Source organism: Lytechinus variegatus, chromosome 2, assembly GCF_018143015.1.
Source record: "Lytechinus variegatus isolate NC3 chromosome 2, Lvar_3.0, whole genome shotgun sequence".
NCBI classification, from domain to species: Eukaryota; Metazoa; Echinodermata; class Echinoidea; order Temnopleuroida; family Toxopneustidae; genus Lytechinus; species Lytechinus variegatus.
This window is the reverse complement of record NC_054741.1, coordinates 46,042,002-46,058,830: the sequence shown is the minus strand read 5'-3', so window position 1 is coordinate 46,058,830 and position 16,829 is coordinate 46,042,002. Positions and strand designations below refer to the sequence as shown.

General features: G+C 35.6%; 1 protein-coding gene across 2 annotated transcripts in view; it reads left to right on the top strand.

Moving 5' to 3' along the window:
- The window catches only part of LOC121408157 (neurofibromin-like), an 83,492-nt gene that overhangs the window by 17,486 nt on the left and 49,177 nt on the right, over window positions 1-16,829 (top strand). For both annotated transcript variants that reach the window (XM_041599504.1, XM_041599503.1), the window contains exons 4-13: window positions 732-919; window positions 7,292-7,398; window positions 7,839-7,906; window positions 8,534-8,609; window positions 9,260-9,405; window positions 10,799-11,038; window positions 12,952-13,140; window positions 14,859-14,978; window positions 15,585-15,716; window positions 16,486-16,682. In XM_041599504.1, the coding sequence (XP_041455438.1) occupies window positions 732-919; window positions 7,292-7,398; window positions 7,839-7,906; window positions 8,534-8,609; window positions 9,260-9,405; window positions 10,799-11,038; window positions 12,952-13,140; window positions 14,859-14,978; window positions 15,585-15,716; window positions 16,486-16,682 (1,463 nt within the window). The remainder of the gene's footprint in view (window positions 1-731; window positions 920-7,291; window positions 7,399-7,838; window positions 7,907-8,533; window positions 8,610-9,259; window positions 9,406-10,798; window positions 11,039-12,951; window positions 13,141-14,858; window positions 14,979-15,584; window positions 15,717-16,485; window positions 16,683-16,829) is intronic.

The following is a 16,829-nucleotide window of genomic DNA, read 5'->3' as shown; positions in this document are numbered from 1 at the left end:
TACCACAAAATGTCATGGTATGTGTAGGAAATGAAACTAAAATTGCAGAATTTCATCTAGATTAGGACATCAGTAAATGTGTGAAGGGAAGACCCGTATAATAGGAAGTTACCATTTATTTTTAAGTTTGACATTGTTTCGTAGATCAGGAATGTGACATTAAATTTCAAATGCATTATTCCAAATGATAACCAGCTCTTCCATGCAACACATTATGTTATGGTAATATTGATTTTCCTTATTGTCTGTGTAACAAATTCCTACCCTTCTTTGTCATTATTAAGCTTTTGTTGAACAAAAATTATGATCAATTCCAATCACACCTTAAAGGTTTAAAGAATGAAATACTGTAGTGCATCCTTTGTAATCGAACCTACATTTTCATTAAAATATTCATAATACATTCAGACAAGACAATACTGGTCTAGTTCCTTCTGCATTTTCTTAAATATATCCATGTTTATGTATTGTGCAGTTAATAGAACATTTTGTTGTAATTTTTGTAAATTCTTATCAAAGACATGTTACATTCAGACAAATTATACTGGTCAAATCCTTTCATAACACTTCTTATTCACAATTGCATTTTGAATTTTTGACATCTATTCTTATCAAACATGTAGCAACACAAAGAAATTCATAGACTAGGTCATGCTGGTCAGATTCATTTATAATTTTGTGATTCATATAATGTCATTGTATTTTAAAATCAATTATGATCAAACCTGTAGCAACCCAAAGACACGTCTCGTTCCGACGAGACCATGTTGGTCAAATCTCTTCTGCCGGAAATCTGTCAGCTGCTGAACGTTATCTCTGAGAACCCTCTTACGCACCAACTTAGAACATCTGCTTCTAGAGTCCTGTTTGCACTGAGTCTGAACAACTTCAATGCAGTGTTCAGTAGGATATCAGCGAGGTAGGTAGCTCTTGATGAATATGATAGTGATGATGATGGTGGTGATGATCATGATGATGATGATGATGATGATAGGGATAGTGATGAATTAGGATGATTATGTTGGTGGTGGTGGTGGTGATGATGATGATGTTGATGATTGTAGTGATGAAGATGCTATCACAGTGATGGTGATGATATTTTATTGAAACATTAAAGAGATCTACAAACTGAGTGTGTACTACATACACTGTCAATGAATTGAATACATTTGTTATCTTAATGGACCCTCTAACATTATATCATACACATACAGTATTTCTTACGAATGTGGTGCATTTTTTAAAAACAGTATGTAAAAATTCATAATATACAGATTACAGAAATTTAAGTTGTTTTGAAAACAATTCACCCAGAGGAGGAAGGAAATAATGACAAGCATCAAGATCAAATTGCTAATATATATGCAGCAATATGATACTTTCAATGGATACTGATATTTATTATGAAATCCAATACTTCCTCTCTGCACCAGCTTGATTTCATAGTATGATTACTCACAATTGATGAATATATTGGAAACTGGCCCCATTACACGAAGCAAAGCTATTGGTTTTCAGACTGATTTTTTTGCTGCGAGTGACTGCATTTATCATTATGTGTAATCAGTTGTACAGGTCAAGTCGATCAGTTTCTAAGCTTTTTGATAAAGGGTCCTTTGGATAGTATACACAGCAATCACTTGACAAATTATGTTTGAAAGAAAATTTTGAAGACAGCATGATGTGTTTTCCATTTATTTTATAGGAAAGAATATTTGTTGAATTAAGAAACTGAAAGGAGAGAAACAAGAACTACTTCTCCTCGTGTCAAGTGTCCTGTTTATTGTACCCCCGTTATCATAGTTCTATTCACCTTTGATGCTGTGATAAGAAAGGCCCCATAAGTATTAAAAAAGCAATGAAATCAATCAATCAAACTAATAGAAGTATTGCTGAGCAGAGTGCATTTGAAGAAGGAAACTGAAACTAAGGCTTCTCTCATTTGAAGTGTTCTTGTCTCATATCGTATACCCCAAGGTCGTTGCCTTGGTTCTACTTTTAAATACATCTCCATCGAGATGGGTATGACAACTCACACTGCATGTAATAATTTTGTGTTTGGAATGTTGCAAGAATCTTCTTTTTTAATTAATTACAAATTCGATTGAAAAGTGATGGAGAAATTCTAAAGCTTAGTATTAAACTGTATCTGCAGCAAACTATGGTGTCATGATGAGTGGGTCTTTAAAAATCATGGATACTTGTCGTATCCTAAAAGTGTTGATCTGGTTCATAAATCTTGCTCTGTGAAATAAGCTGAAAAAATGATCACATGATTATCAACAAAGATAAGTAGATAAGCATGCATGTGTGGGAGTGTATTGCTATTGGCTAGAATATTTTGTCAAAATCTCAGCAGTAATACACATTTTCCATTAAATTTGGCACTTTGGTGTATACACTTTTCATAGATGCATAACACTTTAAAGAAACACATGGTGCATGTTCATTTATTGAATTATTTACATATTGTTTCCACAACTGCCATTTACGTTTAATGGGGGCAAGTCCACTTTTGTTGCAAGATACAGACTAACATTCAATTGAAAATTGGTAATTAATTGCAAGACTTAGTATTGATTTACATTGTAGGGATCTAAAACGGCCCTACAATTTATTGTAAATTAAATGCGATCTCCCTTTGACTAAAGTGTACATGTCTGGATTTGGAGGACAGATAATGAGATGCTCATTAACAATGAATGGGAGGGAAGCAGATTAACATTGCGAACAAGGTCTCAGAAACAGCTTTAGCAACATCATGTTTAGATATATATTTGGGTCTTCCTGGTGATGGAGACTTGATCGTCCACTTTTAGGAGCAGAATGATATTCTTAGAGGGCTTTTGGGGGTGCTCCACACTGTAGGCCTGTTACCATAAGCTCAATTTATCCTGCTAATCATGCACATAAAAGTTACAGTTAATTTAAGTTCAATGTTCACTTGAAACTTTCATGATTCTTTAATTGTGATTGAACACCTAATCTTGGTTGGGGTTTACATGTATGATGTCACTCTCATCTGGCTATGGGAGCCACACACCCCCTGAACAATCTGTTTGCTGCTTCAATCTCCAGCAGTGATTGCTCATTTAATACTGTTAAATGACAAAGTTACCACAATAATATTTTCTCTTCAACATGTTTGATCCAGATCCAGGAAAATTATGTAAATTATAAATGAGTTATTCGCATGCAATATTGTGTGTTTCTTCATTCGTGTACATATCCAATTGAAGTCAGCATAGGCTTTTTAAATAATGAATACGTGACTGCTATTTCTCAAGTGAAGGTGCACTCTGCTTTTGTCCAGGTCAGTTCATTCATGGTAGAAACACACATGCCATAACACGTGGAGTGGTGCACCCGCTTCGTACACATACATTGAGTATTTCAAATTCGTGTCTGTTCTGGTGTTAGTATTAGAAGAACAATTCAAAACTGCCTCTCCCCTCTAGCTTCAAAACAGAGCTTTTTGAAAATACAAAACTGATTCAAATCACATTATGGATGCATGGTGTAGCTTAAAACCTAGTGCCATTCTTCAGGGGGTTAAACTTCATATTGAGTTAGATGCTATGCTGACATAAAATTTGAACCAATATCAACAACGAAAGGTCCACACCGAACTCGAAATTACCTAACCATGTACATTTACATGTATGCTAAATTCATATCCCATGCTCGAGTGAGCATTTCCCTGCTTGGGCTGATTCAGATGAGGTTTTTTTTTTTTTATTGAGCTTGAGCAAACTTGGGCTGATGGAGACAGAGCCCATGGTTGATTTGGGAAGCTTTCATTTAATCACAGGAAGGAACTAATGACTGATGATGATGATTTTATGAGAATATCATGACAGTTTTTCGGATGTACACGTTAGAGCGATGTCAGTTCTCTTAGAATTTGGAATTGTGATGATCAGTTGCCCACACACATGTCCTTTGAGAATGATGTGTACTCTCTTATATTATAGTTTTTGATTATGATAACGGACAAGTCCACTTACTGTACATGTACAGTGTATTTGTGGACCTAGATCTGGGGCCCATTTCATAAAGGACTTACAACTGTTGTAACTTTTTGATAATGGCAATCGCCATGGCAACAGGGCTCAGCAGCCAATCATAATCAAGGTTACCATGGTAGTTGTCATAATGGCAAAGTTACAACAGTTGTAACTCTTTATGAAACAGGCCCCAGGATGTGAAGCATTAAAGTGTTGAAGTATAGATTTGTTCAATTTTGTACAGTATGAAACCCTTTTCAGGGGGGGGAGGGATGTTGTTTAGAAGGGAGAATAGGGAAAACCCCTACCCCCTCCCCCATGGAATTATTATGATCATGATGATAAAGTGATAAGAAATATGAATGTTGTAATGATAAATAGGATGATGGTGATAACGGTGACAATGATGATGTTGATGATGATAATTATAAAAGCCTGTTGATGTTGATGCTGCTAGTGATGATAAGTATCATGGCAATGGTCATGATGATGACAATGATCCTCCTCCTCCTCAATACTATCATCAAATTGAATGGTTTAAACCTTTTTAGGTGGTCTGTTTATGACAGATCACCTCTTGATTTCGTCAGAATTTTCTTTTATTTCTTTATTTATTCTTATCACTTATGTTTGTCGCCAAGTTTTCTCGGAATTGGCTACATCAATTTCGCTGATTTTTCTGTCATATATAGAGTCTATCATAGAGATGGCATACTAAGCTTTTCAAGGTCATCTGGTCAGGATGACGTCATCTACGCGCCATTTTGTAAAATTCTTAATTTGATCATTTCAACATAACAGATCATCAATAATCAACCATATTTACATCGAATAAACTTTAGGTCATTTTTGTCAAATAAACTTTACTACGCCATTTTGTAAAATTCTTAATTTGATCATTTCAACATAACAGATCATCAATAATCAACCATATTTACATCAAATAAACTTTAGGTCAAAGGTCATCTGTCAATGTCATCAAAGGTCATGTAAAGGTCATGACGCGTGCGTCAAAGCTAAAAAAATCATCAAAATGGCCTATAAAATTTTTTGGGTACGTCTCAGGTCATTTAAAGCATTTCAAAAATTTGCGTGCGCAAAGTATGCGCGCGCGTAACGCATTAACGCAAAGCAGAAACACCATTTTTTTTTTTATATCATTGCCTTGATAATATAATTCTGAGCAATTTGATACCATGATCAACCTTCTATGACCATTAATAACAAAATTAACACCCGTTGAAGTTTGCAGCACGTGTGCGAGCTCTCACTATAGGCCATATATGGGCAAAAACATGCCTATTGAAAATTCACTGTAGCTCTTTTAATAGTCCGTTGACCCCCAATTTTATTTCATATATCGATAGAGTATGAGTTTGTAGATTTGATTTCATGTCACCATTGTCCCTCAATTTGATCATGACATCAAAATTGCGCCTAAACTGAAAATTTAATTTTTTTTCAAAAATGATGTTATCAAATTTATGCAAATGTGATTATAATTCCATAAATATTGATCATTTTTCGCCCAGATTGTGTTTGGTTGTAGTTGAGAATGTACTCTTTCTCGTCAGTTAACATGAATTTTCATTGTGAGAAACTCGTCATGGCGTAAAACAGTGATGAAAAGAGGCATGTCATTTTTCCTCATTTTGCATGTAATCTCTATGGTACATGACTTTTTCTCAAAAACTAGATTCTACATTCCTCTATTTCGTGAGCTATATCTCCATTTCTTCTTGTTAGTTATCCCTGAGCTTTTAGTATGTTTTAGCTGAGATTCTTAGCTTTCGGAAGTGTTGCCTTCATTTTTCGATCAGAGATCATGCCCGTTTTTCGCTTGCAAAATTGGATTTGTAATTCTCAAATTTGCTTACGTGTAATCTCTATAGGAAAATATAATTACTATGGGGAATATCGTGGCTGAATGGATAACACACTTGACTTGCGTTTTCGGGGGCGCAGGTTTGAGTCCTGGGGTAAACAAGATGGGTTTTTTTTTAATTTTTTTTCTTTTTACCACCTCGTACATGATCCTTTATGACAATTAAAGGTATAAAAGTTAAAATTTAGCAAGATAAAACAGATTATAATTACTTTTTTTCATATCACAAGTATTGCCATATATTAAAGCGACCTTTTTCACAGTGCTTTATCATCTCCCGTCTTTCACAAGTATTCCATCCATAATGAACATTTCGTTGTCATCATGAAGATCATATTGATCTGCATGATCATGACGGTGAGAATAATGACAGACCACCTAATTTGTCCGCATGATAAATTTAAATCTTTTTTTTTTAATATGTGAAATAATGTTTTCATATGTGTTTTTCAATTGTATTCTAAACATCATGTACACAGAAACCATCTTTATTTCACAATTCAAGGGGGAAAAGATACACACAGTACTTTGCTTATTGGCATGTACGTGAATCTTGTCAATTATGCAGGCATGGAATTCAGTTTAGAGAATGAACAGATAAATGCCTCTAAATTGTGTTGTAAAAACCATTGTATGGGCTTTTGACGGAAGTGGTTTGTTGATGCATGGGAAGGAAAGAGTGCTTTCTTTTAAGGCATCAGGTTATTTATAAATCTTTCCAATCTAGTGGCCTGCATGGAAAATTGAAAGATGCGTAAGAGATGATCTCATAGATTTATACTTCCTCTTATATTGTAAACATTTTCATCAAGAGCATTCTTTGTTCTAATTATGCTGTGTATGAAGTTGTTCATTACATCTAGGGTTTGATAGATTTCTATAGCACCAGACTTCTGTTGCTAATTTTTGATTATTTGATTTCAGGGTTCACAATGATACTGTGTATTACAATAGAAATTACAAAACAAAATACGTCCATGATTTTTGACAAAGAAAAAAAATTTTTTTGTATATTTTTAACCCTCTCACAATTCATGGCATACATGTACTGCATGTATATTTGTAAAATGCCAAACATGTACCTTTTATGACATACATGTATATATTTTTTTCTGTTTTTGTTTCTATAAAAAAGGGACCTTTTAATGAATCTTATACAGGAGATAAAGCAATCGCTTTGCTTTAGTTTTATTTATTCTTTAAGTATTTGTTTCAAATGTTGTTTATTATTGATTTTGTTTAATTTGATAACATGCCAGTGGTATACTGAACCATAATAGGGGAAGTTATATATTTTTGATTGATTTTATTTGTTTGTATAGTAATACTAAATATTTGCTTATTTGTTATTTATTTAACCAATTGTTTTATATGATTTTTTTCTCTCTTATGTATGTAGACTCGATGCATTGAGCAAATCCAGTGATGAAACATGTGATGAGAGTGATATAGAGCTGATACAACACATCAATGTTGACTGTGCTAGACTTACAAGACTACTCAATGGTAAGGATATATTTTCTTTTATTTATTCATATTATGTAATAAAAAATGTACTTTAAGGGCCCTTTTTCGTGAAACATACTGCCTATTTTATGCTACAATTCTATTGCAACAATGTTGATATCATTAAAAACCTCTTTTTATGAAAGATATTATTTATTCCTATCATCCATTTTATGAAAGAGGCAGTAAACTGAGAAGTCATTAGGGGAAAGTAGGCATATTTGTGCTTTGTCCTATAGGTTCGACACAAGAATAATGTATGACAAGTGCCATGATTTATTGCTCATTCTTTGAAATTTTATGCAGTGAGAAATCAGTCAAGCAGTTGATGATACTGATCAAAACAAATTTGTTTCAGTCATTCATTCCAGTCATTCAGTCAGTCAGGCAGTCATTCATTCATGTCAGATAATGCAAAAACTGTCTTTCTTTCTCTCCAGAAATCATCAGTAAGTTCCACTCTTTGAAGAGAAATGCCATGACGGTGTTAGCACAAAGCCTAGAGAAGGTAAATTCATGGGTCATCTCTTACTTTCTACCTATACATATACTTAAGTAGAACATAAGAATAAATAATAAGGGTTCATTTCAGGACAGAGGAGTCACAGACCCTGTTTAGCTTCATTGTGGTAGTATGGAGGTGTCTGCAGAAAGTGCTGCACCTTTGCTGCATGTTAACTCTAACTGCATCTATCCATTACTAATAATTTTCCGGAATCCACTAATATTGATGTCATTATCAATGACTGGAACATGTTCTTGTGAGATAAATCAGATTCTCAGCCATTACATATGTAATGGGTCACAAACTCTACCTATTTCTTTGCAATACATGTATTTAAATACTTCCTGTTTTTTACAAGCCTTACATTATTCATGTAAATGTTGTAATAAGGTATTTGTTTGTACCACAATGTTTTTCAGAAGTGATCATCAGGAAAACAACAGTAGCATAGAAGAAAGTAAGAATAAAATAAAAAGTAATAAAATGAATGGTTAATTATTTTTTTCCCACAGCCATATGACTTACTACTTTGATACATTAAGTAAGAGAATGCACTTTTTTTTTAAATCCTCATCTGTTTCTGAGAAGCCTCTCTGTTCTATGTTATTTAATCGCTTTAATATTATCCAGGCAATCTGGAATTGGATGGACAACTACCCAGTAGAATTCATGCAACTTCAAAGATATCAACACAGAGACAGTGATGGTAAGCTAATAATCATTTATTGTGAATGTAATGATATGTAAGGAAAGAATTGATTTTAAGTATGACCCAAGCTCACAACAATCCTTTGAAGTAAATCAAGAAAAACAAACCTTTTTTGGGGGGGGGGGCTGTCAAATGAAAATTTGGCAAGTTGTTCATTCATTTTGATTGCTTCTGGAGTTTTAGGGGGAATTCTGGGATATAAACTACACACACAAAAAAAACATTTTTTTGTGTAACTCAAATTGCCCAGAGATGCTGTTAGTGTCATATTTTTAAAATATATTTACAGGCCTATTTTTGTATTTGTCATTAGCGATATTATAAATTCCTTTCAGTATATATATATATATATATATATATATATATATATATATATATATATCAATATGAACAGCCATATTTTCACCCATCAACATGATAAATAAATTCACTTATTTGAAATGAAATATTCTGATTTGTTTGTTGAAATTCATCATGATTTTTTTGTATTGTACATTCTGTATGTATGCAAACTACCAATGCAAACTGTAACTTTCTTTATTTTGTTGTTCATAGTCAGTTCTTTTTATTTGATATTTTCAAGAAAATGAATGAAATAGATACAGAAATAAATTCCCTTTAATTACTCTTTCAAACGTTTCATACAGGTGTGAATTCCCGTCTAGGACTAACCCCTCATCATTGTGCCGAGTGCTGTGAGAAACTCTTTGATCTTGCTGAAAGCCAACAGGAATCCACCAAACGAAAGAGCTCAATGCTTCTTCTACAGGTCATGCTGCTAGTCTTGTGTCCAGTAAGTCTATTTGATAAAGAGATCTCTAATGTGCATTACCTCCTAACATTTGCATCATTCACGTGTGAAATGCTTGGAAATGGAAGACATGGTTTCATTTAGATTTGACAAATCTCACAGCTACCCAACAGCTTTAGAAAAATGAGTAGTGAACATGGAACCAATGTTGCCAAAGGATGCTAGTTCTGAAGGGAGTCTGAACCCCAGTCTGGGAAGGATATCCCCCAAGAATTAATGTCAACATCTTTTCAGAAGAGGCACCAAGTTAATGAATACATTAATAGGGTCAGCGGTCAGGCTATTAACTTTAGGTCCGATGATGTTAGGGCCATAACAACAAATTTTTTGTGATGGAAAGAAGACTTGTGTCCAATATCCCGTCGGAGGAATCGGATGTTGAGGACCTCATTGATTTCCAAGATTTTCGGATTCCGGTCCACAATCTTTTTGTTATTAAGAGAATAAAGGATGTTTATAGCTGTCAATGTTGTAAGAAAGACTTCATTACCCTTAGAACTATCTACAAGCATGTAAAGGAAGTTCACAATAATGGCCAATTAGAATTGCTATGTAGTTACCACTGATGGTAAAAATACAAAAATAATAACTTTTATGCAACAGGCACTAGGTTTTGTGAGTTAAAAAGGTTAACACTACACTGCTACATTGCATGACTTATTTCATTTAAGCTGTGCACCCCAAATGTGTATGAGCCATTTCCATTGTTTTATTTACCTTTCAAAATAAAGGTACAATTTTGATTAATGTATTCATTAACTTGGTGCCTCTATTAATAGGCTAAAGTTAATAGCCTGACCAGAGAGCGAAGTTGGCTCAGTCGGTAAAGCATCTGCCCGTCCAACCAAAGATCGTGGGTTCGAGTACACCCCGGGCGGATGACTGAAGCCAGTGCGTTGTGTGTAAACGTCTCTCCCCTGTTTCATAGATGCAGGCTATGTTACAGTGGAAAACACTCCATCCCTCGGATAGGACGTTAAATGGAGGCCCCGAGAAGAGGAGAATCACTACCTTTGCACGTTAAGAACCCACTGCACTATTTGAATAAGAGTAGGGGGAAACCCAGGTGTAGTGGTCCACCTGCATTCCCCAACCAGTTATCAGGAGGAGAGACCTGCGGGACACAGTTCTGTGTGTGTGCCCTTCTTGGCTAGCTCCTCCAATGCGCCTTTGAATGTCTTTGACAGATATATGGAGCTATACAAATGCTGTGCATCATCATAATCACCAGTGCTGCAGTTGGTCTTTTTCAATCGATCTGGCAGTAACAGGATCATGCTGAACAAAACTGTATATCTCAACTTTTTATCTTGTATAAAAATATGTTTGATAAGTGATATAGAAATTTACACTTGTCTTTTCTCTCTCTTTTCAGGGTCCATTAGCTGAAATCCTCCATTCCAATCACTCCAACCTATCCCCTAAGCAAATGCAGAAGAAGCAGTTACTGGACTCCTTACGTCGGTGGCTAGAATCCCCCGGCAGTAGCAACAGACAACAGATGGAGTGGGCTGTGGTAGCTTGTGTCAAGCTTTGTAAGGCTGCATCTTACCTGCAGAACTCCGAGGGGAATGCCCTCTATGATTGGGTGCTCAAGATGCTGGCAGATCTCAATGTACGTACATGAGGAACATTAAATCATTACAGACAAGTGCAGAGAATTAGTACTCACACATGATATATGGAAGTACATTTTAAGAAGCAATAAGATATCTTCAAAGGTTGAAAATATTGTGTTCAAGATGAACAAGTTGCATGTTTGGAAATGGAAATGGAAATGAGCTTAAGCTACAAAAATGAAGCCACACACAAGGATCCTTTTTGAGTCAATAAATTTTATTCAGTATCTTATAACCATTATTATAGCTATGTTTGAAACTTACCCTTTGGGTGTGACGGGCTTCCACAGAAGCCCAGCGAGTCGTTCACTTAGCTCGACGGGCTTCTACAGAAGCCGAGATTTGTTTGGTTTGATTCGATGAAGTTTTTCAGCTTTTTCACAATAGTTATGTACTAAAACCTCTGCCACTATTTCCTTTATAAACCTATTTCGATAACAGAATGAAAAAAATATACAGCTATGTGGGGAAAAAATCACGAAAATAGGATATCATTTCAACTTTGTCTGATTTTTTTCGTTGGAGTCAGACGGGAAGGATTAATTCTGTGACGAGCAAGAACGCGCGCACACAAGGCCTGATCACATGATTTGTTCTTCAGATCCATTTGGATCCATATTGTTGTTCTGATAGATATGCTAACATTTTTCGGCAATATCGTCACATAATAAGCTTCGCGTTTATTCACCATTTTTGTCTTATTATTTGTTTCATCAAGGAGATATCACTCTAGAATGATATCTCCTTGGTTTCATTGATTGTATTTTCAGAAAAAAGACAAGCTTGTACAAGAGTGATGTCTTGGTACTTTGAGCTGATCTTGGTGCACTTCTGAACTTTTTCCCTCCCCATCATCCCTCTCTTCTCATATTGTTGTTATCATTTTTGTCAACTATTCTGAAAAATATTGCAACTGGAAAACAAATCGAATACTGGTATACAATCTTCAGGAACAATTTTTTTTATTATTACAACAGCGCTGGGTGGAAAAAATAGACTGCAAAGAAAACTATAATTTATGAATAGAAGATAACGAAAGGTGATTTTTAGTGAAACATTGAGGCCACCGTCTTAAAGCCCAGAAGCCAAAAGTCACAAAATAGTTTGGGACTTTCATTGCGCAGTGTTGAATCATCATCATCGTACTTGCAAGGGAATATTCACCCTTTTTATTCATTCTCAAAAGTATTTGGTATGCTGTGATTTCACCCAAAATGGAATATCGTCATAATCATACACTTTGCAAATGATCTCTATACAAGAAGGTAAAGAGACCATTCATAAGTAGCGTGATAATAGGCAATGAAAAAAGCACTAGAGCAGACAACAAAGCGGTATTAATCGAACCCGACCTGTCCGTGCATGCTTATTGCCCTTACGCATTTTTGTACACAGTGCCTATTGACTTGGGGGGAAACGAAGATTTGAAAAAATAACATGACTTTTTCCTCGTAAATTTCTTTACTATTCTGTTGATTTGAGAAGCAAAACCTTTATTTCTAGAAAGAACAATGTCTGATCTTTCATCTATATATATACTAAAAATCCTGAAAAGACAATCAGTTTGGCGCAATTATCAATTGATTCGGAAAACACCGCCACAGATCCAAATACCAGCAACGTACCAAAACGGCTCCGCCGCAGGGACAACTATCTGGATTTGCAGGCCAGCACCCAAAGGGTTAAAGATTGATAAAACAGGCTCAGTTCCAGGTTTGAGAATTCCAAATAATCTTCTTGCCTTCATTTGCCTTGGTTTAGGGCATAGATATACAAGGACAACTCTGAATTGCCCATCAGTATGTGCCTTGTTTACCATGCTGTCCACTTTTTATACTTGTTGTAGCAAGTATGTAAATCCTGACAAATTAATGAAGAGCCATATAAATGTTTTTATTTGAATGAATAGAATCAACTGTTCTGTCCGACACGTTCCCTTCGCTCTCAAGTAGACGTTGAGCTGCTGATAGACAGTGCTGTGGCCTGTTACCGACTCAGGCCTTCTGTTCCAGAACACTTCCGGACCTGCCTTCAGGCACAGTCTCCTACTGTATTCCACCTGGTACTGGCCCAGGCTCTGCATACCATTGTAACAAAGGTATTGACTGAAATATATTCTACTTTTTAAGGAAAAATATTGTAGGAAAGTGATAAATAATCATTATAGGCTTTCACAATCTTGTCATATGTCCAAAGAATATTTTTGTAAATTGGTCCACTGCAAAGGATTGTTCTTCACTTTCCATTATGAGATGATGATAAAACAATAGCTGAATTGTTTTGGCCAAACATTGGTGTGTAGTCCCAAATATGTATTTCTGTGTGTATTGTTTATGACTCTCAACAGCTTTGAATTATTTCTAATCATTTTGGAAATTCCTAAATCTCACAGCATGGACTTCTAAGTGCACCGTAATAACTATTTTTCATTCACTTTGAGATGGTATCTTCTGCAGTGCATTGTCTTGTCCATAAACTATTTTCTATCATGAAGATGTGCTGATTAAGTCATTATCATATAATTGTGATTACTTATTAAGAGGGAAGTCACATTTGGACTTAAGACACACATTCTATGTCCTGAAAATGAACTATTCCTCAGTTAAGATTAAATTTGTATACCATCCATGTTGGTTTTGATGTGGATTGTTATACTGTATGAGAGTGGATACCACAACACTCCAATACCTTAATGATTGTTAAATTTAGGTAATTGTCCCTGATGACATCATCAGAGCTGCCAAGTAGTACGATTTTTCCGTATTTCATACGGAAATCAATTTAAAATACGGCAGTACGCTTTTTCATGATAAAATACGGGAAAAAACAAATTAGAGAAGAAAAGGTATTCCGTGTGTTGCTGCCCTCTACGTTCAATGAGTTATGCTTTCATCAAGGCTTTCCGATTAGAATTTTCGATATCCTGGCGAATCAATGCGGGTGACAAGTTCCGAGCGCACGCACGTAGTTTACAAGCGCAAAGCAGCGGCTGAAATCGCGATAATTTGCGACTGGTAAATACGTCTGTAAAGATGATGACGTCATCCAAGATGGCAACTTACGTTGTCCGACGGAAGGATCGAAGATGACGATGTTTCGATCATAATTTGAAACGAATTAGCCGTAACTGCGGTCTAAGGTACGATATTTCTGAATTTCATACATTTTTCCGTAAATATGGATGCAATTTCTTTTTCATAATGTGACATTTTATGATTTTATGTGCAAAAATACGATCGGAAAAAACAGGTTTCCGTCGAATGTTAGATCTAACGTTACTGCTAATACGTTGTCTGTACGTACGGGCCTCCAAATTCTTCAGTCTATGTATTGGTGAGTCAGCCAACGCAGTTCAGCGGAACAACCAAAATCTAGACTGAAGCTTTCGGTCTCGTGTGCGACGGTGTGGGGCGCAAAATAATGTAAGAAGTGATCGAGCTTTGCCATTATGCATGCATATTTATCTCATGGTAAAAATACGGATTTTTTGGTCAAAATACTGATTTTGGGGGATAAGAATACTGAAAATGCAAAATACAACTTGGCAGCTCTGCATCATACCTTGTTTTTAGATTGCATGTAACATTTTAATTCAGAAAAGACTTGACTTCAGAAAAAATTTGTATTTGATTACATAGTCATATATTTTGTAAACTTTGGCACATAAACTAGAAATGTTGGAATTTTGCCTCTTTGCATACTTCTAGAAATGCACCTGTAGACCACTTACTTGATAGATCATGCGTGATCTTTAATAAAACATTTTGTTATAGTTCATTGATATTTTGCTACATATTTTTGTTTGTCTTTGAATAGTCTCACATGCCTTGGTGGCCAAAGATTGCTCAGCTCTACTGTTTCTCTGAGAACCTAAGGCGTCTCTTTGAACATTATCGGAAGTGCAATCAGAACCACAACACTGCTGTCAGAAATCCGGTAAGTAAGCTTTGTTTATCACACAAGCACGAAGGCAAGGCAGAGAGATTCGAATGGAGAAAATACAGATCCAGTGATATGTTAAAACTTCTATTCATAGTTGAAGAAGATGAGTTCATATAGGAACAAAGAATTATGCATGCTGCTATTGACTGCCATTGGCGTATGTTAATATCAATCATAAGATTGATTGCATCTTCTTTATTGCAGGGTACCGGCATGCAGTTTCAAATTAGTTATTTACTTGTTTTCCTAACCTTCTTAACCATTCAGTAGTTGGGGAAAAAAATTGGGCCCCTTGCACAAAATTTATTAATGTTCTAACTATGCCCGCCAATGGTTATTACCATAGTAATAATGCTCAACAGCCAATCAAAGTCAAGGATTTCAACGTTGGATGGCAACGTTACCATAGAAGCAAATTTTGTGCAACAGGGCCTTCACTTTTTACCATTCTGAGAATTTGTATTAGTGTGAATATGTTACTTTGATCATAAGTTTGATTAAATATTACACCAGTTAAATGTTAATGACTTGATATTTGCTCATTATTTGTATCTTTACCTTGATTAATCAATGTTTCCAATCTGATATTCCCTCTGACAGCCGAGCTTGACAACATTGAAATCCAAGATGCCAGGATGGAAGTCAAGGGACAAGTCTAGTGAAGACTTCCCCAGTGCTGTTCTTCTCTGGCTTGTTAAATTAGTCCATGCTGATCCTAAACTCATGCTGCATGTAAGTCATTGGGTCATTTCAAGTTCAGTGTTGGTGTTGGTAATGGTGTTGATGATTGTCATAACTGAGTAAACTTGGAAATCGTCGGCTGTGTTTGAAATTCCCCAAAGAATAAAAAATAGAAATAATGAAAATTAGAATTGTCATTATCTGTCTAGTTATCCTTTATTTCAAGAATGACTTTACTAGGCCCTAGATAATATGGAGGTTTTGGGGTGTACAAAGGGTGTGTTATAAATGTATCAGTATCCTGTTTGTTGTGTTATTCCCAAATAGTGTAAAAAAAGTCCAGGGGGGCATTTCATGAAAGGACTTGTCGGACGTTTTATCCGACAAGTCCCATTTTATCCGACAGTTACCATAGGAACAGTGCCTCTCGGCCAATCAGAATCAAGGAAAGATGTCAGATCTGACAACTTGTCGGATGAAAATATTGATGAAACGCTCCCCAGGAGCACTGAGCAATCTGCTCCAAGTTTTAAAAAATAGCCTAAGAAAATAGGTAATACACATTCCCAGATGTGGTGATCTGTGTTGGTGACCTTCAGTCTGCCCACTTTTTTTACCTAATATTTATTGTTATTTCACAAACTTATATTTCGTGATACACACTTGATGTAGATCTTTTGATAAATGGATGATGATTGACATTAAGTTTAAAGATTTTCTTATAAAATCATTGTTAGCTGTGACTATATGAGTTTAACTATATACCTGTGCAAACAAATCTGACTGGTCCTTTTCTTCTTGTTGCTTCCTAACTCTCCAGAGCCAAGGATCTGCTGGACATGTCATCCAAAACAACACATACCAGCTGATCACAGGGTTAGTGAATCTCATGTGCCAGTATTCAACCATTCCAGACATCTCAGTAGAAGCCATGAAAGCTCTTCTTACACTTCATCAGCCAGGGAACGTGGAGCTCTGGAACCCTGAGGCACCCATTGCAACGTTCTGGGACATTAGGTATGTGGTTCTTACTTTGAAACTAATCTGAATTTTGTAAAAGAACCCATGGGCCCGAAGTCTCTTTACTTGCACTCCTGCAGCTTAGTTACATGGAGATATGAAACCCTGATGCACCATTGCAACAGTTTGAGAAAATATCAATTG